This window comes from Aythya fuligula, chromosome 15 (genome assembly GCF_009819795.1).
Source record: "Aythya fuligula isolate bAytFul2 chromosome 15, bAytFul2.pri, whole genome shotgun sequence".
Taxonomy (NCBI): domain Eukaryota; kingdom Metazoa; phylum Chordata; class Aves; order Anseriformes; family Anatidae; genus Aythya; species Aythya fuligula.
Window position 1 is genome coordinate 9,883,377 of NC_045573.1, and position 23,669 is coordinate 9,907,045.

Genomic DNA, 23,669 nt, shown 5'->3' on the forward strand with positions numbered 1-23,669 from the left:
ACAAATGTAAAGCTAATGAAGGTGCCACATTTGCATGAATGTTTTTCATTTTAAGAATGCCTTCAACAAAGGGAAGGGGGCAAAACTAATTCTTTTAATACAAACTTGGCTGAGTGCCTAATTGCCTCGTTTAAAACTGTGTGTGTGGGGAGGCTGAGGAGTTTAGAAAAATCCAGATAACCAAATATCGAGGTTACTGGAAAGTTAAAAAGCTAATGCAACTGTGTTACATCTGGATAAAAAACATTATTCAAAAGCAATTCAAATACCGAAAAAGATTTCAAATTGAATAGTTTATTAACATGGTAGTCATCTTTGTAACATGTGCACACACACTCGCACACTCTGAATGATCTGCCTGGAAAAAAAAAAAGGTCTTCATATATATGTTGGGGGAAATTAAACATTAAAAATCCGTTAGATTTTCATAATTATAGGCAATTATGTCCACATCACTTACAAAGCTATTGCCGAATCTTTCCAAGGAAGCAGAATTTGGGAGAAAAAAAATTTGGGGGGGAAATTCAACAGTGGCATAGCAGAGCTCTCAATATGAGAAAGCTGACATAATGTGGACCTTTGCTGTGAAATTTGTCTTTGCAAAATATGGGGAGAAGTTTATCAATGGGCAGAAAATAAGAAGGCGGTGTGAAGTAGGCTTTTGCAGAGTCGATTTTCCTCACAGTATTGTGCGGGGGTCATTGAGAAAAATGCTTAGTCCTTCTCTGGAACCAGTTTCAGAACTTTTCCAATTGCAATGGTCTTACCTAAACCAAGGAGACAAACACTACAGTTACATATATTGCGAAAAAGCATAAATCTCTAAGAACATGAAAGCTTTCCCCATACATACAGGCTCTCCAGAATACTAGAAATAACACAGAATAAATTACTGTATTGTAAGACGAAAGCACAGCAAAAACTTAGAGAAACTGTGATTTTCACAGGAAAGAATATAGTATGAGTTGTGGGAAGTGTACTCTATGTTCATTTAAGGAGTGCAAAGCAGAATCATTCTGCCAGACTTGTTTAATGCTTTTAAAGGTAACAAACTCCCTTATCTTTTCTGCATTTAAGGTTCCAGGGTGCGTTAGGAAAACAGTGCTGCTAATTTTTCAGGTTCAACCATTTGTTTTACAATGCACATTATTCCTCTAAAATAAAACACATTTCTTGTTACCAGCAGGAACTCTGCACAAAAATTTACTTATGTTTGCTTTCCATTGTTATACAGATACACTAAGTTCAACTAGATGCCAGCATTTTAATACTTCATTGCCATGCATGATCTATTTGAAATAACTGTATTTTTGTAGCAGTTAATTGTTGATCAAGCACTCTTACCCTCATCTCTTAAGGTAAAGCGACCCATCTGAGGGAAATCTTTGAATGTCTCAAGGCAGATAGTTCCTGCTGTCCTTAAACGGGCAATGCATACTTGATCTTGTTTCACAAAGCGTGGCCGTGTCTTACTTTTTTCTCCTGTTTTTTTGTCCACCAAGCAGATTAAGGCCTGTAAAAGAAGGGAAAAAAAGATGGAAATGTTGTCTTAGAGAGGAACTTCTGAGACTTACTGCGTAAAGATAATCCATCATTACCTACTGCACTTTTCAGAAGGCTTATGCTAACAGTTGCAGACATTTTTGGTTGTGTTACAGTACTGACCAAAGATTCCAATCGAGGCTGGAGCTTTGTTATATTAGTCACTCCAAAGAACTCTTCACCCCAAGTGCATTGTCTGTATTCACATCACAACAGAGCTTACTGATATTTTAAGGACACTTACTGTTATCTCAACTTCTTCAATACAGGTGTGGATGTGCAGCACAGCATTATAACCTGGACAGATAATGGATTTGTGCTCAATTATCACTATCTGTAAAACAATTAAAAATAAGTTCATTTTTCCTCATTTTAGTATAAAAGAGCATAAAATAACTGAATACAGAACTATATTAAAATGCATATTTCAACAATACACAAACAACATATTTGTTAAAGAGATGACCAAATTATTTCTAATATGAAAGAATGAAACATTGTCATACCAAGGTCTTTCTTTTAAGATTAGAGGTGACCAAAACTTAATTGAGAAGTTCCGTTCAAAATGGATGACATTTTCAAAAGTCAGACTGATGATGTTGGAATAGGAATGTAATTGTCAATTTAGAGATTCGATAGCAAATGAGAAATCTCAACTGAAACCTAGAACTACTGAAAATCGGATTTGGTGAAACACAGGCAAAATATTTCAATGCAGTTTCCCCACTTACACGGTAACCAAATGTTAATTATTCTACCTGGGCGTCAAACGTGCGTCCAGAATGACACAAGTTGTTGGAATCACAGAGAATAAATCCTGGAAGAATCTCTTCCTCTTCAATTCCCTTCAGTCTGATCTTTAGATTTTCACCTGGGGCTACTGAATCAGTTTCTACATCATCAGAAAGGATCCCAAGAACTTCCACATTGTGCTGAAAGCAAAAATGCAGTTTTCAATTATTGAATATTTCAGCTGGGTAAAAAAAAAAAAAAAAAAAAATCACTGATATGACAGGATTTTAAAGAAACCCAAAGTCTAAATCCATTATATTTAGTTCTCCAAGCTTCAGAAAATGTAAAATATTTGAATGACTAACGTTTTAAACAGCATATTTATTCAAATAGACCTCAATTCATATAACTCAATATGTTCAATGGAAAGCAAATTTCAAAGACATCTGCTATGTCTCAAAGTGAAGTTAGTTTAAAACTTACGAAGTGATGAGAGAGACAGACATATTATTGACTAATTCTATAACAGTTTGGTTAAAAGCATTTAGTTTCTCAATTTCTCCCAAATAACATGTCAAGCAGTGTTATTAAGAGCTATTGTCTGTTACAGTTTACTGTTTGTATCCTTTTAACTTTTTTTCTTATTTCCATCTGGCAAAAACTTAAAAAAAAAAAAAAAAAAAGAACAAAAAATAAAGTTTTGAACATTACTAACCCACAGCAAAAGAAGTCTGCATTTGTACAGAAGGCATACAAAGTAATACACAGTTCAAACAAACTATGATGTGTAGCCCAGCAATTCAGTTTACTGAGGATACATAACTTGAGTTCCAAATTCTAAGGAAGTCAATGAGACACAAACACATACTTGGGTACATTGCTCATATGAGATGAGTGCTTACTTCTGCTCAATTAAACAATAGGAAGTTTTCTGATTTAAAGTAATATATTTAAAAACCAAGCTGTTTTCAGAGCAGAATTGTTCTAGATGTCTAATCCATACCTTGTTTGGCATCATCACAAGCTGTTGTCCTTTGCAAATAGAACCTGATTCCAGCTTTCCAAGGACCACAGTGCCCATATCCTTCAATGAAAAGAAATTACATAAAAATTACAAACTTTTTTCTAAAGAGTCTGTCTCTTTAAAATATCATACTTAATTCTAAGTATGATTACCTAACCCTATGAAGTTATATACCACTGCAATATTTAATATTTTGGAAGCTATTTTCATGAAAGATTACCAGTTTTGAGTCTCATATAACATCAAATGAATTACATCCCTTCCCCGCCACTATTCCACTGTTGGAAATGTAGACATATCAAAGAAAACGGATACGCTCTAACAATATGGTAAATAGTGCATTTACTGCTTCCTGAAAATAGTACATTTATATTTTCGATACTATTATTTTAAATCATACCTTATATTTATCCACAATTGGCAGCCTGATTGGTCCATCAGCTGAACGGTTGAAGTTTGGCAAATTATCCAGGTAGGGAATAAATGGTAGTCCACTAAAAGCAGAAGGCATTTGTTTCAGTTACATGAGCACCCATCTATTTAAAAATTGCTCAGAATGGATAAATGCAGTTTCACAAAGATTTTCATTCTGTCATCATTAAGTACCAAGACCTCTTAGACATCTATATCTATCATAAAAGTCCACCATTAACATTACCCTAAATAACATGTTAACGCCTAGGTAGCACATATAGTTTTAAAGTTACAGTCCCAGGCATATTTCACATACATTCATTATCCCCTTGAGAATCTTGCTGGATTTACTTAATTTGTTTTGGATATGCAAAACCATTAGCTAGTTCCAAATAAGATTTTTTTGTTAATACATTTTAGCTGTCATGAACAATATTGGAAAATATGAAACCCAGTGGGAGACATGACTTGCCACTAACAATAATCCATTTTCAATCAAACTGTTCATATCAAACAATTACTCATCCTAGCAACAGGTCCAATGCAGCATCACTGGAAAATTCACATGATGGTATTGCATTCCATTTCACAAAGCCAAAAATTAATAAATACTGCTAATATTTTAAAGAGTCTGCTAACTTTAATCTTCTGCAGTTAGCAAATGGTTTTATTTGGTTGATTACATAGCTCTGTGTCCTTGTTGCTGTGATCCCTTTTCCTTAAGCACTTCAGCCAGGAATTCCTGAACGCAGCTACAATACGCCATTCTATACTTCTTCCTAACTTCACTGTAGCATTTTGCTTTTATTGAAACATAACTAATATAAAAGTAATTGAATTTACAATACATACATATACCAAGGGCAGAATTCTGACTGTTCTTTAAGGTTTGCTCCAGTCAGTCCTGAGCAGGGCATGAAATGAATATCTTTTTTGGGATTGAAGCCAACTTTCTTCAAAAACGGCACCAGTTTCTCTTTACATTCCTCATATCTATTAAAACGACAAGCACATTAAGATAAACTGAAATTATCCAACACGACATAATATTATGCTTAAAAACAACAACAAAATCAGACTTGTTTAATTTTCGTGAGTTAAGTTATTCTCTAAGTAGCAAAACTAATAGAATTTGGTGGCCTGTTTTCATCTTCTCCCCAATCTTCCGGCACAACTCGGTATTGCTTACTTCCCTCATTCCTCTGCTCCATAAAGTACCACCAGTTCTCTCCCAAATACCCCAATTACTAGGCTGGGTAAGCAACAACACATGCTGCATCTGCTTTTAAGCTAGAGATACAGGCGAAGGTAGCAAGACAGACCAAGCAGACAGCTACTAAGGTCATTCTGTGGGCTTTCACCCTAGCAATAGTTTTCTCTCTTCCAATCTTCTGTATCGTTTTGTAAAAACTTACTGCTATTTATATCTATTACAGTTCTTCCCCTCAGTTTCTGATGAATTTAATAATGTTAAAAAATTGAGGAAGGTTGGGGCAGGACCAAGACAGCACAATTGGCCACGCCTGATCCTCTTAGCAAACCAGGCTGATGCTGTAAGTTTGCATAATCCCTCATAGCTTTCCTCAAGAACTTTCATGATTCTTGATAGCACAGCAAGTTCTCTGACAACTCTTCTTATCATACTGTAGAAGGAAAAACTGTATCCCATCACTACACAAGTATCTCTAGGAAAGGACCAAATTATGCTTTTTAGCATCCAGCTTGAAGGGACAAGAAGATGTGACAGAAGCCTTAAAAAGACCTAAGTTCTGACACTTAAGAAAATTAAAGCTCTTTTGTAACATTTGAGCATTAAAGCAGAAAAGAAGAACTCAATCCTTACTATTACAGTTATTTAAGGATTACATATTGTCTTTCTAGTTATTTTTACCTGGCCCATAACACTGCAAGATTCCCTTCCTCCCTCCTTCTCAGACTGCAGTCGTGAAATACTTATTATTTGCTTATTCAGTTCAGCTTACCGTAAAAGAACAACTCCACCTTGTATGCATCTACCCTGTGTTATTTGAACAGGATAATGCTGTTCTCACCAAACCTAAGATACGAGCTTTGCAGAAACGTGGCCAAGCAATCAAGAATCTGGCAAACTGAACTACTGAAAGCAGAGTCACTTCCTTTCAGATTCAGTATAAAGCCTCTAAGTTTCCAGCAAAGTGGGATACAAAATTACTTTGGTTAGGAATCATTTCAGTATCTTTCACTTTTTTTTTTTTTTTTTTTTTTAAATCAAACTCACCTTTCATTACTCCAGTTTACAGTTGGATCATCCATTTTATTAATAAGAACTATTAAATGTTTTACACCTGCTGTTTTTGCTAGCATGGCATGTTCTCTTGTTTGTCCACCTTTCTCAAATCCAGTTTCAAACTCTCCTTTTCTTGCAGAAATAACCTAATTAAAAACATACATTTTAATAAAAGTTCTACAATTTTCTCAGCAGAAAAACAGACAATGGGTAATATCACCTTAATCAAAAATAACTTTTGGTAGTCAAAATTGGTAAAAGCTTTTAAAATACACTGGTATAACCTCAGTATTATCCATTAGTTTCTGCTGGGACATAAAAAACACATGAAAACCGTGGACAATTTTATGAAGCTGTTTAGTTATCCCAAAAAAGACTCACGATTTTTAATTTTTGGCCACTATGACCAATGAAATGAGTAAACCAACAAAAATCAAAAGCCTAATTCCACAATAAATAAATAAATATCTGATTTGTCCTTACCAGCACTGCAAGATCAGCTTGAGAAGCCCCACCAATCATATTTGGAACAAAGCTCTTATGCCCAGGAGCATCTAGAATAGTGAAGTGTTTCTTCTCAGTTTCAAAATAGGCACGACCCACTTCTACTGTTTTACCTTTGTCTCGTTCTTCTTGGTTTGTGTCTAAAGCCCACGAAAGGTACCTACAAAAAAATGACGAAATATTGTTTTATATTAATTTTTACTAAAATTAAGTATGAAAATCCGGTTATCGTAACATCTTTTTTCCACTCAACACTTTTAACCACATTAGCACTGCCAAACTAAAGCTTGTCCAACACCAATAGTCACTTTTATTGAATATCTAGTAAGCCATATTGCCTAGTGATAGCTGTCCTTCACATAGACTTGTGCAATTCTGAACAACAGTTTTCAATTCCTAACTTCTCCAGGTATGATCTCACCTCAAATACTAAAGTATTAACCTTTGCCTCAGTTTGAAAGGCAGTTCTGGATCAAATAAAAAAAAAAATCCTTTTTCTCAACACAATTAACGCAAAAATTAGCTCTGATTTGCATATTCTTATTGCCTCAAACATAAACAGAAGTTGATGATGAAATAGACAGTATTCATCCTATATTCATACCCATCCTATATCCTTTATTCATCCTATCTTTGATCATATCAATGCTTGTTTCTTCCTAATTATATTTTATCCCACTGACAGACAACCAAGTTAGACAAAGTTAGACAGATGAAATGAAACTAAAAGGTTCCAAAAGCGAAATCAGCTTTCCAGAAACTGAGGGCAAAAGAAGCAGGATGCTATATGGGCTGTATACAAACACACACACACAAATAAAAGAAAAACACAAACAAAGCCCCCAAATCTATACATGGGAGTAGCATCTTCTTACCCAGAGTAAACTTAACAACTCTGGACCTTGTATCTTCGTTTTTATATGAATAAATACTACTGCCAAAACCGTTCACTTGCTCTCATCTTGCATCTGCCCTACTGACTTATTTGATCTCTGTCTTCAAAACCTCTCTGCTGTTTACAGGTAAAAGACAGATACAATAATCCCAAAAGCTGCCTGAGAAAAGCTTCTGCCTTGTACTCCTTCTACCAGATAACTAGGCACTTTCTAAAAATAAAAAAAAATAAAAGAACAGCAAAACCTGTTGCAATGTGAATTGTGAATCACACTGTTTTCATATAGACCTGGTTAAAGAAGTAGTGGAGGAAAACAAGTGATTCCTCCCCCCACAAACCAAATCAATTCCAGCAATAATAAATTTCCACGGGGACAGAGATTAAAAAACAGTTTGTTTTCATCACAGCACAAAGTAAAAAGCAGACTATTATCTTAGTAAGTTTCATACCATGTTTCTCTGTTTTTTTCTTTAGCTTCTCTTTCGTATTTTTCAAGTGTTCTTTTATCAACCATTCCTGTCAAATACCTAAGAAAAAAAAAGCAATTTTACATAAACAAAAATGTAATTAAGTAGTTACGCAATTCATACAGATTATTTTGGAAAAAAAAATAAAAAAAATCGAACAGTCTGATGTGAACAGCAGTGGAATTTGTTCTCTGTAGAAATCCGCACAATTATCAGTAAAAAGTATGACACTATTTCTTTAGCTGAGATCTTTTTTTTAGCCTCTGTAAAACGTTCTGCAGTGGCAAGTTTTGAAAAGGAAATATGTCTGCTATGTACATGTCAGAGAAATCCAATCTTTCAAAATTTGAGTAAAAATTGAGATAAGAATTTTTAAAATAAATATAAATGAAATATTTCTAAAATGTAAAGAAAAATATTTTTGTTTTCACTCCTTACATAGAAGAAGTAACCTGATATTTTAAGAGAGATCTTTCAATTATCAAAAGAGGTACGTGAGGAGTATACAGTTTTATAACATTACAACTTTCAGATTTTTCACTCAGGTATTTTTACCTGATCTTCTAATAACAGTAATCTGCATAGTTTACAAGGAAAAATTATAACAGTAAATAAAGGTTTACTGACAACTTGGTTACCCTCTTTCCCCCCTCCTTACAACAAAGGGATCTTCTGCAAAAATGAAAAACAGAAAGATTCCTACAGAGAACTTTAGGAACCTAACACACTGGTAAAAGTGTTAAGAACTGACATCTCCTTGTACACAGAGAACAGACATCAGATAACAAAATGCTAATTTGCTGTAGTATGAGCAACAAGGTTAAATGTAGCATGACAGTTCCGACATTCCAGTTTGGTCAAAAACAAAACAGAATGAAAATGCCAAGACAAAGACCTCCCACTTTTCCTGAGAATATTATTTTAAATCATAGCAATAGTTTGCATCAGCAGGATAGCATTTATTTCTTCATGTACTACATTCCATTTCTTGTTTTTGACAAACTGTAAGATTGAACTGCATTGCTTTTGTCTCATAAGAGTATTGCAACCTCTAGATGCTGTTTGTAAAACAGACTTAAAAGGTTAACTTTTTATTTTCATATTTTAAAATCCAGTCAAGCTTGACGATGTTAACACTAGGGAATAAGCATTTTCTTTGTAAATTCTCACAAAAAGGACAAAGTTTAACAAATGATACAAAGCAATTTCAACTACATTTAAAAGTACAAAGAAAAACAGAGTTATGCTCTAAAAAAGCAAGTTTTAAAATTTAATAATGCATGCTTTTGCAGTTGTTTCCATTAAGTGAAACTTCTAATCTTAAATCTGCTGGAATTTAAAAAAATCCAAAGAGAATAAGCAACTACACTAAATAGACAACGATATTTTATCATAAAAATATTAATCTATGATGATCAAATACAGAAAGAAAATATTTTATGTAATATGTATTAACCCACAAAACAGATCAATCTCTTAAATATTTTTAGTTTCCTTACATTATTTGTCCTCCAATGGTTGACTTGCCAGCATCTAAAAAAAACAAGGAAATAGTTAAATCATTCACAATTTAAAATAAAATCCTAAGAAAAAGGAAAGTAATTAAGATCAATGTCATCTGATTTGTTTCCAAAGATGCCTTTCCTAATTCTACTTTTTTGAAGTATCTCTCAGCTTCCCTTGTTTCCACAAGAGTTCACTGTCAATTCAATTACTGAATTTTGAAAATCATGTTTTTGATACATATCAACTTGGCATCATCTGTAATCAAAGAACACCCAACAAGCTGTGATCCAGCAAAAGCATGGGTTAAACATGTGCAAAAGCCCTTTCCCCGCTTCCTTTCTCCCTTGTTACCAACTCCTATAGGCTACTCTTCAATATTGGGATGTATCTCTGCCCACTGCCTCTTTATTTTGTGTGACTCAGTTCTGAGCTTACCCAGCTAAGTTACAATGCTTTTAAAGTAATAAGTCTATACATGTGAAAAATCTAGAGCTCATGATTCAGTCACTCCTAAATACTTTTGACATCACTTAAGATTCTTCTGGAATTTGTTGAAACTACTCAGCTGGGATGCTGTGCTACAAATTCTTACGTATTAGCCCTATATTAAGTTGTTCCATTGTTTAGAGATCTGTAATTTTTAATCTTCTGAACATTATTTTCTGATTTAGTAATTACTAACAATAAGAGCTTTCTGAAATTATTTAAAGCAGAAAAGAAGCATTGTTTTCTGATTCTGTCCTTTGGAACGCTAACACAGATACATAACTTTGGCATTTAAAAGGGCAGGTACTTGAGAAATCATGAACACAGATGCTGTTGTGTCCATGAAAACCCAAGCAGTACCTTGTCACTCTATCCCTGAAAGATCTGCTTTAAATTATTTATTTTTTCCAAAGTAGCTTCATTAAGATGAATGCTCCTACTACCCTCAAGACAGGATGAATATATGCATTACTAGAAAAAGCAGGATTCATTTCTAATCCTTTCACCTCGTACACAATGCAAAGATTCAGTTACCTCCCATTCACTTACAACTTACCTACATGCCCAATGAATACTACATTTACGTGCTCTTTTTTAGGAGCACCTGGTGGCGCTACAACAGATTTAGGTTTTGGTATTTCCTCCTCTTCTTCCATCATTTCCTGAGCGCTTTCTTCAGAAGGCCCTGAATCCACTGATGGACCACCTCCTAGTTCCGCTTCACTTGTTTCTTCTTTGTGGTCCCATGACTCTTCTGGGGACATTTCTGTCTCTCCATTTTCCACTAAAAATTAACCAATTAGATATATTCAAATAGAACAAGAAACTAAAAGCAGTGACTACTGAGAAAAGCTTCCACCCCTCAAAATGAAATGACAAGATTTCAATTATTCAGTCTGTTAATGTATTTTTCTGTTAAGAAAAAAGGCAACTGCTGCTTGTTTCTGAAATGGTTATTTCTTGGAGCTTTCAAACTTTTTTTGCATGCTGACATCAGAAAACTGATTCACAGAACTGAAGAGACTTCTGTTTTAATAAAGTAAAAACTTAATGGGAAAAACACATCTGAAGATCAACACAGTCTATCTTGTTGGTCTGAATCTGTAGACAGCCATGTTTAGAAAGAAAAAGGGAGAAAGAATGGTTTAAGTTCTCCCATAAGCCATACAAAGAGAATGATACAATTTCCATGTTCTGATTATTCATACTACTATTTTATGTTAGTTGCCATTTCACATGTTAGTGAGACTATTTTGCAATATAAAATGACTTTTGAATGAAGAGCTGATGCTTTTTTCACTGTTCAAAGTAATCTAAATGCATCTGTCAATGCATACTAGTGGTCAATTATCTCTTTGCTAATCCAAATATAAAGACACAATGAAAAACAGTAAAGACCAAAATACAATGGCTCAATAAGGTATTCTTCAATTTTGTTTACAATGATTCAGCAAAAGCACAGTAATTGTTATTTTGTAGCCCTATTATAGTGAAATTGAACAACTCTCATCTTACCAACAGATTCTGAAATTTCCATGTTAGCAGCAGCATTTGAACCTAGGGAAAAAAAAAAAAAAGAGGAATCACAAACTACATCTATTTACCAAGACAGCATCAAGAACACAGAGTAATAGAGTAAATTAATAAAAGGATAGTTCAGGTGATTGGACACTTTCCTATGCTATTTAATATAGACATTCAGATTTTTAAATTTTGCTTCATGCAAGCTTTATGGCCTTCAATAAACCAGTTGGTCCTTGTGTGCTTTGCTTGATTTGGTATAACACTGTAAATAACCACTGATAACCACACTGCCTTACAACAGCAGCATGGTGACAAAGAATGAATATTAGAAAAGGATCGCACACATTTTTAAAAAGGAGATGCTTTGCAATAATTTTGTTAAAATTTATTTAATGGAGCTACACTGCATGTTGTCAGAGCATGAGAACAATTACCTTCACAAGAGGCTGTCTGCTCCTCCGGAGAAGCTTCTACGGGTGCACCTGCAAAGAAAAAAGTTCAATTTTTAAAATATACTGTTGTAACCAATTTCTACACTTAGACAGCAAAGACCATTCTTCCAACTTTATTGCCAAGTGTATTTAACAACCAAACCCCAGCAGTACTAAATATAGTTTCCAAGCACAAGTACTTCTAAAGAACACTGCTTAAAAAATTTCAAAGTAAAACATCAATTCTGAACAGTTCCATCCCCAACTCCCCCCCAAAAAAAAAAAAAAAAAAAAAAAGGATACACTTATCAAGTTCTAAGGGAAGTAATTTTTCTGCACATAGTATTGTACCACCCCACACTTTGGGGGCACACTTGCTATTTTAAGTGTTAGTATCTAACTGATGTTTAGAAACATGGAAAACCAGTTTCACTGAAACAATGTGTTTGCCGCATCACAGCTGTATGGCAACGTTCTCCTAGCTTCACCTTCTAGGTGTGCCTACAATGCTATTGGGACTCAAATTTCACATTCTTCATAGCTTGTTTCAATGTTTTTAAGTTCTTAAAATCTTCTCTAGTTATTAGGGTCAAGAGATAATTCATTCATATACCTAGTGAGTTTGCCAGTCCTCTTAAACACTGTAATATAGCCATGGTACTCAGAGAGCAATCTCACCAGTTGTGTGTATCAAGGCCACAAGTAGGTTATTTGGATAGATCAACCTCCTTAAGCACTCAACGATGCCATTAAACTATATGCTGAGGTATAACTAATTACTAAACCTACTAAGAGTGGTATGTTCCACTTAACAATTATACCACTTCAAGTTTAGGGACGTCGTTCCACATAATCAAGAGGCATTCTAAAATTATCCCTAAAATCTTAACCTTTTTATTTTTACTGTGGTATAAAGTACACTTCAAAGTTCTTTGAAACAAGTTCATCTCCTTATTTTTTTTTTTCACCTAACATATTCATACCCTCTATGTAACTGTACTGCCAGCTCTCCTTCAGCCCCACTATAAAAATACAGACCTTAAAGCATTACTTGCTCTATATGCATAATGGGACCTACAGAATAAAAAAAAAAAAAAAAATCCCTCAAAGGAACAAAAACATGTAGAGAAGGACCTGATTCTAAGCCTCTTTGCTTTAGCATTGTTTGTGTATTTGCTGCAGACTTCTATAAACTGGAGCAGCGCTGGAAAACCTGGAAGAGGTCCAGATGACAAAGCTTGCAGGCAGGGTGAATGTGGGTCAGAGCATAACACCCAGTGACCAGCAGCAGCAGAAAGGGCACAGCAACACAGACAAAACTATTCAGAACAAGGTTCCCTACACTCCTGTATCATATCATACATGATCCTCATGCCAGGGTCCCAATACCACAGGAATAAAGCTTTAAAAGAATGATTTCATAGAGTAAGGAAAAACATACGGGTAGAATACCTTGAAAGTCCTTGCAAGAAATATTACTCTCATTTGAGAGCTGGAAGAGACCCAAATCATCCCACTTGAGCGTGGTAAGCAGGTGGCACAGAATCTAGGCATGAACCAAAGGCCTGTTTTGCAACGCTTCAGAAGACTGTTGGCTATTTCACACGTACTGTGGTTGGCCTGCAGAGCTTTCATGACAGCGCCATTTCAGCAAGCTCAGGATTTCACTCCTGAAGTCTCTCCATAGTGAAAAACTTCTTACATGACAGTACTTACACGCTTGCCTCAAAACAGAAGCTCTACAAGTAGCTGAAGAGTTGCTTTAACTTTTAAAATACAGCAATCAACCAACATTCATAAAAATTTTGGTTCTGATTTTCTGGTATGTAATCCAACAGGCATACAGACTAGAGAAGGAAAGAAAAGTTCCTTCACAAATAACAGATGAAATAACAAATTGTTAACCTAAGAAGTATGGAAACAGAGTTCATTCTCTCAAAGAGCAGCACTCCTGAAAGCATGCCCATCTGTTAAATTTTATACAAATCTAGGCATGCTAGAAAGAAATCAATAATATAGTTTGTGTATGAATGCCAAACAGTACTAATGCCACACAGAAACAAGGGGCAAGAGACATTCAGCTATTTCCACAGTCACTGATTAAATTCTGGTCATTTTGATACACAAAGTGGGAGACACATTTTGCAAGAGGACTTCTGTATATGAAATACACTGAAATATGCACTGTTCCTTCAAAGCAGGAAAGGAATACAAACCACTCTCTTAAAGAGTGCATTGTAGAGAAACCAAGTAAAAGAGAAATACTCTTAATTTCAAGAAGAACAGGAATTAAGTGATAGAAAGAAATCCCTTTTAGGAATTGCTTACTTCTGTTCAATGACTTCAGGTTAAGGCAGGTTATTCTGGGCACTGGTGCATTGCAAACAAATAGACGAGAGAAGTCTGGGCTTTGAAGAGTCAGATTTATCATTTGCTCTGTGTGGAAATGAGCAAATCCCCTGCAGCACGCCTGAAGACAAGCACCCCAAAAGGATGCAGTTCTACTGCTGCTTAAACTGCTGGGTTGCCACGTTGTGCTTTTTTTCTGTCCCTTCTGTTGTCAGCCCTGGTGCACAGACAACCAATGAAGTTCCACAGACAGAGCTGGTCTGACCAAAAACTGAACTAGCACAAAACTCTTTCAACCAAAAAACAGATCAGCTCTCTAAAGCAATTTATTAGCTGGTAGATAAGTGCTCCTGGTGCCATGACAGAGGTGACAGAACAGCACTCTCAATAATTCAAGGAAAAACACCTTAAGTTCTGAAGCAGCCTAGGGAATCTGTGGATCACAAAAAGACAATTTTCAATCTAGTTTAGATAGGCTTGCTACCTAGGACTCAGTACTGCATTATGACATGAAAAGAGGTCCAAACTCCATGCTGTCTCTGCAGCAAAACATCTGGACAAACCCAGTGAACTGAAGTAACCTTGCTCATTTTCCCCATGAGGTAAATGTCATTGTAACAAAATGCCTTTAAAGGCAAGGCAAACTGAGATAGGTTCTAAATTGCCCTTGTAATTTATCCTATTCTCTCCACTATACTCAAGCAGACATGCAAAGTTTTAAATTTGGTGTTTTCTGGAAGTCAGCAAAGTAAGCTCAACATTTCAAGTTGAGCTTGACAACTCTAGATCCTCATCTGCAAGCGCTCTTCAGACAGGATTCTTGTCACATGAGTGGGATTCAAAATGCAGCTTGCATGAAATACGGTTTTAAAGTCAGAACATGCCTTAAATGATGTCAAATTGTAGTTAAGTAATGTTTCAAATTCTTGGCTTTACATATGGCTAACAACAATTAGATTTTATATAGCATCCTTCATACTCCATCTCTCCTCAAACTGTAAGTCAGGAACTGCTTTTGCATTTCTGACTCGCTGCATTACAAGAGGCAAGCACTTTATCTTCAGTTCTCTTGAACATCAGAGCCCTAGGACATTTTTGTTTTAAATCAATGCTGAAGGTAAAAGTGGATACATATGTTACATTAATCTACTGCTAGACCATTAAACAAGGACTTGATGTAATTCATAATCTCATCTGAAAAGGTAAAACTTTTTAAAACACAATTCTCTGAAGGAGTATGCATGGTCCCAATGAGTCCAGAAGTGCACTGTTTTTAAAGCAGGATGACTGGTCTCTTAAAACCCAGTTGATGTTCCCCCCAAATAGTGCAGGAACATACTTTGACTATTTAATTCATTCTGTGTTCTACTATAGCTGATGCATTTGTTGTGTATCACATCCAGTTTTGTACTTGCATGTGTTTTGGTTGTACAATAACCAAGACTGCACAAGTAGAACCAATTAAAAGTTAAAGTATGTTTTTCACTCTGAAAATATTGTTTTAAACTAGTATATAAGCCAGGAACATAACAACATCAGCAGTTTAGCAATTTCAACAGAAAACTGCTTTAGAATTAAATTTATATTAGAATGGAACAAGATTTTCAAGTATGGGCCAGGTATAGCTGGTATGCTGAGGACCAATATCAGAAGTGTTGTTCCAGAGACAGGGTAAGGCCTGCCGAGACCCCTCCACTTCATCACACAGCACTGCATACTGGAGCAAACACAGGGTCACAGCTGGCCAGCTGTGGAAAGAAAATACAGAAAAAGAAGTAGCTAACTACAAATGGCATGCAATCAGACGTTCTGCCTCCCGCTAGCCAGAGTGCACAGTGTTACTTGCTGGTCTGGAAGAATGTGTGGCACAACAGGGTCGCGGTTTAGTGATGGGACTTGATAGGTCAGGCTGATGGTTGGCCTCAATCTTGAAGGTCTTTTCCAACCTAGATGAATCCGCAGCTCAGGTACAGTCTTACAGCCAAATTCAAGTGCCAAGCAGTAACAACAGCTCCAGCTACACCTGAACTGGAGCATTTCCCAGACGCACAAAATAAGCAGATAGCTATCTCCACATAAGCACATCCTATTCAGTGGGAACTCCCCAGAAGCAGCTACTTGAAGCCACAGTGCAAATGCCTTCATAGAGTCAGTTATCATGGCTTGAAGAGAGGCCGCAGTTTGTCTCTCTGCCTAACAGAACTCGGCTCCCAGGCTGCTCTGCCGCAGGAGAGATAAGAACCTCAGCAGTGCTGGTACCTGACAAGTGAGGTTGAAAATGGGGCTAGCAAAATGGTTTGTACAACAGAGCATAAAGGGAAAGGATAAACAACAACAAGAAAAAAAAAGGGGACAAATTCAGTTTGAAACAAGTCTCATCTGCAAAACTTAAGATGGTCTGGACAGCAAGTGTGTTGTTGCTGCTCAAACATAGGCAAAAAGTTCCTTCAGAGGAATTCCTAGAAGGCTAGGGAGTAAAGAAATGCCTTACACCCACCTTACGATTTCCACCACCTTTTCTTACCTGTGGTTTGAATATCTGAGTTCAGTGTATATTTACAAAATAGTCATTGTCTCAAAAATTTTAATGAATTACGTAACACACGTTTGTCCCTAACCTTCTCCCTTTTTTCTCTAAAAAGAAAGTATAAAGAAAGTAAAATCACACCGAAGTAGAAAATTAAAGGTCTAAGTCAACCCACAGAGCAGAAGAATCAATAAAAGATTCTCAGTGGACAAAAAACAAAAGAACATTCTAAGCACAAATAAATGCTAGAGCTAAACAAAATATTTCATACTCAGTATTTTAAAATACACAGAAAGAAAAGGTTTTCAGGAGTTCACTGTGAGCAGTAAAGGCAGTTGTTTTGAAAGCTAACTTATATCCAAAATTATTTTCTCCTCTTCTCTGCCCTGTTTCATAGCCTAAGACCCAGCTTAACCAGGGGACAAAAAGTATGCCCAGTTTTTACAATGAACTGATATAAAAGCAGTTTTAAGAGTTTTAACATGACTTCATAATATTAATTAAAAATATTAGCACTTGCTTTGCATTCATATGATTTTACTACATTCTGACTTAGCAAAAGACCCACCTTTTTCCTTCCTCAGTGAGGACACACCTTACGTTTATCTTATCTAAAGACAACATGCTTCTTCATAACTGAGTCTAAAAAGCTTATGGGGATTTTCAGGGAATACAATGAGAAAAACCTTTTCCTTACAGCCAAGTATCTGTGCTTAATTGACAGTTTGATTTTTCAGGCAGATAGTCAAGAAATCAAGCTCTGTATTAAGCCATTTAAGGATTCCACTCTTTCATGACTATATCTCAAAAGCCTGTAGAAACAGAATAAAAAATAAAAAACAAGTATATCCCACAGATTTTTAGAAAGTTAAACCCAGGGTCTTAACATTTACACAGAGAGTTCCGCATCATGTGTAACTTGCCCCAGGCTGTTTTAGAGAATGCATTTTCAATATTCCATCACCTGTCCCGAACGAACTTCTGTACTGAAATTTGATCAGCTTCACTTTCACATAAACCTCTTCAAAGCAGCCAAATTTCACTGATCAAATTTTGACTGGTTTATTCCTTCATAATAGAACAAAACCATCTTTCTATTTTGGCTTCAATCATCTGCGTCTCTTACTTCTGTGTGTCTCATCACAACACTGGAAAAAAAGCCCCAAATTCAGTAAGTGAAACTGTAAAATGAAACTGCTACTAGAATCCAAGAATTACCCCCAAATTATTTGTGTTCATTTCAATAGAGCAGCCAAGTCCCACGGTCAGCAGCCTGCACATAGACTCCAGGACAGTTCATCTAATCCACAGCCTGCTCCTAGTGGTCTGCCTTTTATTGGAGTCAGGCAAAGGCCACAAGCCTGATGAATTATTCTAACAGGAACAACACAGCGCTGGCTACCTGCCTGGGGGCAGTTCAGACGTGGACAAACACCATCAGTGCAACGCGCTGGCACCTTGACTGCACTGTATGTATACACTGTGTCTGGTAATCGAGCGAGCCTGTGCCAAGACACAGCCTTTCTCCATGCTGGCCAGGGTACAGGAGGCGATGCAGCCCATCCGTCTGGAGAGGCTGATACACAGACCACTGATCTGCATAGTCAAGTGGTGATGCAAATCAAGACTTGCTTTTGATAATGACAGGAATTTACACCATACATTGGCATTCACAATACCGCATTAATTTGCTTTCATGTAAGCAGTTCAAGTTTACAATTATGATCTATGAACAGTGGCATTATCAGCTCTGTATTTCTGAGTAAATCATCAGCATGTGGCTACTCAAATGCTGGTATGAGTAAACTACATAAACTTGCATTCCTTTATATGCTAGCTTCTTGTACAGGGACCTACCAGTTTTTGGCAAAGACTTTCTTTGCAGGTTCATATGCAAAGTGAAGTCTGGCGAAGAAGAGTCTTAAAACAGAGAACGAGGCAGAGCAAGAGATGACCATTTTGGGGGGAAAACATGATGACACCATCCTACTCTGGAAATTATAGGCTTCAGAACTGAAACAGAAGATCATAGAGGTCCTTTCCTTGCTTCTGGTTGTGAAGAAAAAAAAAAAAAAAAAAAAGAAACAGTGGAAGTTCCAGCTAGCTACAAGGTCAAAATAAAGGCTAGGGAAAACCAAAAAGATAGATGCTATATCCACTTATTGAAAGCAATTGAAGAGTGAGGATGTCCAGCTGCTTGAACATAACTATTTCCAAAGTGCCTGCTGCAGGCCAGTGAGGATATTTAGGGAGTGAAACAATCTAAAAGGCATCGAATCTTAAACAAGATGTCTGCTTTACTCAAGACTGTATGGTCAAGTTGCCCAAACTAGTCATTGCTGAATGCACTCAGAAGTTTGCTTCATGTGGCCAATACACATACTAAAAGAAACAACAGCGCTAATGCCACCAAAAGGCTAAACATTATCTTTCCTTACTCCAGCTGACATGTGTCACGTACATTTTGTTCACGTTACTGTTCTATTACTGACACTTTTTTCTTACCACAAGCACTGCATACTTAAAAACACTGAACAATTCAGGTTGAAAGGGACCCCGGGAAGTCACCTAGTTCACTCTCCTGGTTCAAAGGAAATCAACAGAGAATAGTTAAAAATGACTTCAAAAAAGGAGAAAACCTAACATAAAATAAAGCCCATACAAGGGAGCTGTGATCAATTCTACCAAAAATCCTGTGAGCGTTCAAGAACTATGACAAAAATGTAACCACAAAAATGCAAGTTGATGCTGCGTTTTCAGAGATTTTTCACTTGGATAAGCTTTGTTTGGATCTCAGGTATGAGAAAACAGAAGCCTTATTAATCCTAGTAAGAAAAAAATATATTGTAACTATTCCCTGATGTCTGGAAGTAGAAACAAACAAAAATGCAATTGTATCTTATACAGACTTACAAAATTAATAAAGCATAATAAGAGTAAGTCATAGGTGCTACAGAACAGTGAAGCTGCAAGATGCAGTTGTGATCAGGAACGTTTAGAGGCACTAAGACAATCTACTGCCATTTTATTGACTATCACACCTTGGCTTAATTTAGTTGAGTTTGCTAGTCCAGCAACTGCTATCTAAAATAAGCTTTCCTAGAAGCACAACTTGTCCATGATGTACTTGACATGACTCACTGGAACGTACTCCGGTACAGGGATGTCTGTTGCAGACAGAAAATCCAGAAGCCTCTATTTCACATTTCTGATGGAACCCAGAGGTTCTAAGCAAATGAGTTAGACTTTGACACAATTTGATAAACACAGGTCCTCACAAAGTACAACACTTGGAATAGATTTTTTTGAGCTGTTCCTTAGGTTCAGAAATTTAAACAACGTGCTCTTTTCGCATGTAATCAAACGGTAATTTAATTCCAAACTAGTTCTGAAACATCTGCAAGCAAAAATTACATTAGGGGTAAACATTGGTCAGGTATTCTCCCTAACACACGATTTGCAATCAAACAAAAAGCACACACAGGACATAACTTTTAAAGTAAACTACTTGGAACACAAATCTCAGGAGTCTCACAGTTTTAGGAAGTTTGCATCTTGTTCTCTGACTGGTTTCTGTGAACATTATTTCAGTGCTCTAGCCATAATTTACAGAATTCTTAGAAGTATCAAGTTACTGCGCCTAAGAAGAAACACTATTACATACTACCACCAGACAACTGAGATCAGAATTTTTCTACATCCATTGCTGCCACTGCACATCTATCTTGACCTCCAGCATCCTTTGAATTACTGAGAAATTATGGCCCAAACAAAATTTCAGCAAGAAAGAAAGTTTTAAGGAGAAAAGCATTACTAAAACTTAAGTTTAGGCCACGTAAGTCCTTTAGCTGACAACTAGATTTTTAGAGTCCTCATAAGAATCAAGATTTATTTCGGCTCTTGCTAATACAAAACAGGTATTTCTACAGACCTCAAAACAGATGGTAAATAGAAGTATTTTTTTCTCACAAGGTAATACAGGATGCGTGCCATGGAACACCTAATTGCCTACAGGAGCAATAGCAAACTGGGTTGCTGAAAAGTCACCTATTCAGCACCATTGTCTGGTCACGTGCTGTTCTGACTTATTTCCAGAGCAAGCTCCACCCAGCTCTCCTAGCCAGGAAAGTAGTTGTCACCTTATATGAATATCTGCCAGGACAAGACTGTCAATTATTCTTTAAGCAAGTACATCGGACCTGGAAAAGTGCATAAAAAAGACAGAATTCCAGTGAAGAAAAAATGGATGGGGGGACACCTGCAGATTTGTGTCTGCTTAACCCTATGGACACCCAAATCAATTATAGAAACTTCAACTTATAAAACTTGAAGAAGAATTCTAAACCTTAAAGAAGATACAGAGGCAAGCCAAATTCAAATCAGGTAGATCATAGCAGTATAAAGGAAATATGCTCAGCAACTAAGATGAAGAAGAAAAGCTATTCCTGATCACTCCAGATGACCAACAAGCTTTCAGTAAAGTTGTCTTCAACCTCTGGAAAGGCAGTAGCTTATCATGAACCTGGCAAGTAGCAAAAGAGTGAAGAAAAGGAAAGCCTGAAGAAATAAATACAAGCAGGTGAGGGAAAGTAACTTAACTCTTAAATTAGGAAGCCTTAGAAGAAATCTTACAGAAGTAGCCAGGAAGGATAATCAATTATTCTAACATTCAAAACTCCAAGGAAGTTTTTAGTCACAATATTGATTACAAAGTGAAAAACAAACTTTGATGCATGTTGTAATAATGGCTGAAAAACACACCAGAATTAATTTTAGAAATTATTTAAAAGGTGTATTGTATGTTCAGTGCAGCCTCAAGCTATCTGCTCTACCTTCACACCAGTAAACCTTAGCATACACAGTTATTCTAAGCAGGATCCAGTCGTTGGTCCATGGCTTCTGGAAAACATATTTTCATGCACTTATACATTGCCTACCTACAGAGCACACAGGCTACATTTTCAGATTAGAAAACAGAGTGCTGCAGAGAACACAGAATCCTAACATTTACTCTAACAAATAAAGGGGTTAATATTCTGTTCTGCAAATTTTAAAGCATCACATATGAAAATTACAGATTTCAGTTGTTAACATCAGATGACTAGATCCTAGAGAGTGCAAGACTAATTCATATATTAAATCAGTATGCAATAAATAATAAGCCACAATTAACAGGAAATCATAACAAACACGATGTAACAAGTAGTAGCTTTAGTGAAATTAAATTACTAGAATCAATATCTAAAGTATGAGTTTGTTTTACAATGTACCAATAGAGATAGAGAAAAATATAAATTAAAAAAATAGTAGAGCATTAAACTACCATACTTAACCAGGTCCCAAACTCCTTAGATGTAATGTGACATTAAAACCCTGCCACAACGCTAGCTATCATGTCTGATGTTTGGGAGGAAGTGCAGTCTGGAGCTGGAAATTAGAAAGTAGCTCTCTTTTAATTTCCCATATGCAAAGTAAATGTAGCATTAACACCGTTTGCATACACAAGGATCCTTTGAAATTAAAAGCAGGGCAAATTTCAGGGCCTTCCATTGACTGAGGCCAGCCGGACAAACCTCCCTCCCCTACTAATCTTTTATCAGCATAATATTAGAAAACAAGTTAACTACTCGGTGCAATCTTCAGGAAGGCATTGAAGACAGGTCTGAAGCAGGCAGCAGCTGCCATTTTCCCCACTAACATTTCGTCTATCACCCCCCAAAACCTCCGGGAACTTCCCGAGCTGCTTCAGCAGCAGCTCCGTGCGCCTCCCCCGGCTCGGGAAGGGCCCCCCCGGAGGGCAGGGAGCAGCCGGACCCAGGGGGCCCCTCCCGCTGCGGGGCAGCGCCCCGAGACCCCCCCAAACCCCCGCGATGGCCCCGCTGCGTGGCGCCCCTGCCCCAACCCCCTCAGCTCCCCCCTTAGCGCACCCCCGGCTCCCCTCAGCTCCCCCCCCCTTTGCCCCCCTCAGCACCTCCAGGGGCTCCCGTAGCTCCCCCAGGACCCCCCCTCAGCTCCACCCCCCGATCCCCTTCAGTTCCCCCCTTTACCCCCTAAATCCCCCCCTTACCTCTCTCAGCTCCCTCCCGACCCCCCCTCAGCACCTCCCCTTATCCCCCTCACCCCCCCCAGGACTCCCCCCAGCTCCCCTCCTTACCTCCCTCACCCCCCAGGACTCCCCCCTCAGCCCCCCCCGAACCCCCATTAGCCCCCCCCTCACCCCTCCCCGCCTCCCCCCGCCCCTCCCGCCCGTCTCCCCCCCCCCCCCCGGCCCCCTCCCGCCGCGGCGCCCGGCCCCGCTCACCGTGGGGCGGCGGCGGCAGGCCGGGCGGGGGCGAGGGCGGCGGCAGGCCGGGCGCCGGCCCCCCCCTGAGGAAGGCCGGCACGAACTCGGCGGCGTGGACGTTGGGCACGAAGGGCTTGGCGTTGACGTTCAGCTGCCGGCTGAAGGCCGCCCCCAGCAGCTCCTGCTGGGCCTCGGCCTCCCCGCCCGCCGGGGCGGCCCCCGGGCCGGCTGCGCTGCCCGGCTCGATGTCCGCCTGCTCCCAGCAGTCGGGAGCCGAGTCGCTGCTGCTGCCGCTGCCGTTCGCCTCCATTTTGTGGCTGCCCCACAAGGCTCCGCGGCCCCCAAGCGTCTCCCAGCGGCCGGGGGGAAGGGGGAAGCCGGCGGCGGCACCGACTCAGCACTCGCTCCGCCGATTCCGCGTGTACTCCGCCGCCCCGACGCGCAGCGCGGTGTGGCCTGCCGGAGCTCCCGTACCCCTCCCCGCGGCCTCGCCTGCCGCCATTTTGGTAGTTTTTAGCTCGCCCGGGCCTCGGCCCGCTGCGCGGCGAAGGCGAGGCGCGGGAACTACAACACCCATGGTGACTCGCGCGAGCTGCTCCCGGCCCGCCTCCCCGGAAGAGATGGGAGATGTAGTTGCCTGCGTTTTCTACGCGCTAGGAAACTACGCTTCCCGTCAGCCTTTGTGCCGCCCTTCCGTTTCTCCAGGCTCCGCCTCTGCT

At 38.3% G+C, this 23,669-nt stretch overlaps 1 protein-coding gene across 1 annotated transcript; it reads right to left on the reverse strand.

The window, feature by feature from the left end:
* Positions 1–361: 361 nt before the first annotated feature.
* On the reverse strand, positions 362–23,370 carry GSPT1 (G1 to S phase transition 1). Its single transcript, XM_032197535.1, has 15 exons — positions 22,969–23,370; positions 11,795–11,842; positions 11,352–11,393; positions 10,393–10,620; positions 9,344–9,377; positions 7,827–7,904; positions 6,462–6,642; positions 5,970–6,124; positions 4,565–4,705; positions 3,699–3,792; positions 3,278–3,358; positions 2,301–2,474; positions 1,787–1,876; positions 1,345–1,513; positions 362–767 (listed from the first exon to the last, which is right to left on the reverse strand). Exons 1-15 carry the CDS (start codon positions 23,258–23,260, stop codon positions 715–717), a joined length of 1,860 nt encoding a protein of 619 aa, XP_032053426.1. The 5' UTR covers positions 23,261–23,370; the 3' UTR covers positions 362–714.
* Between the last annotated feature and the right edge of the window lie 299 nt (positions 23,371–23,669).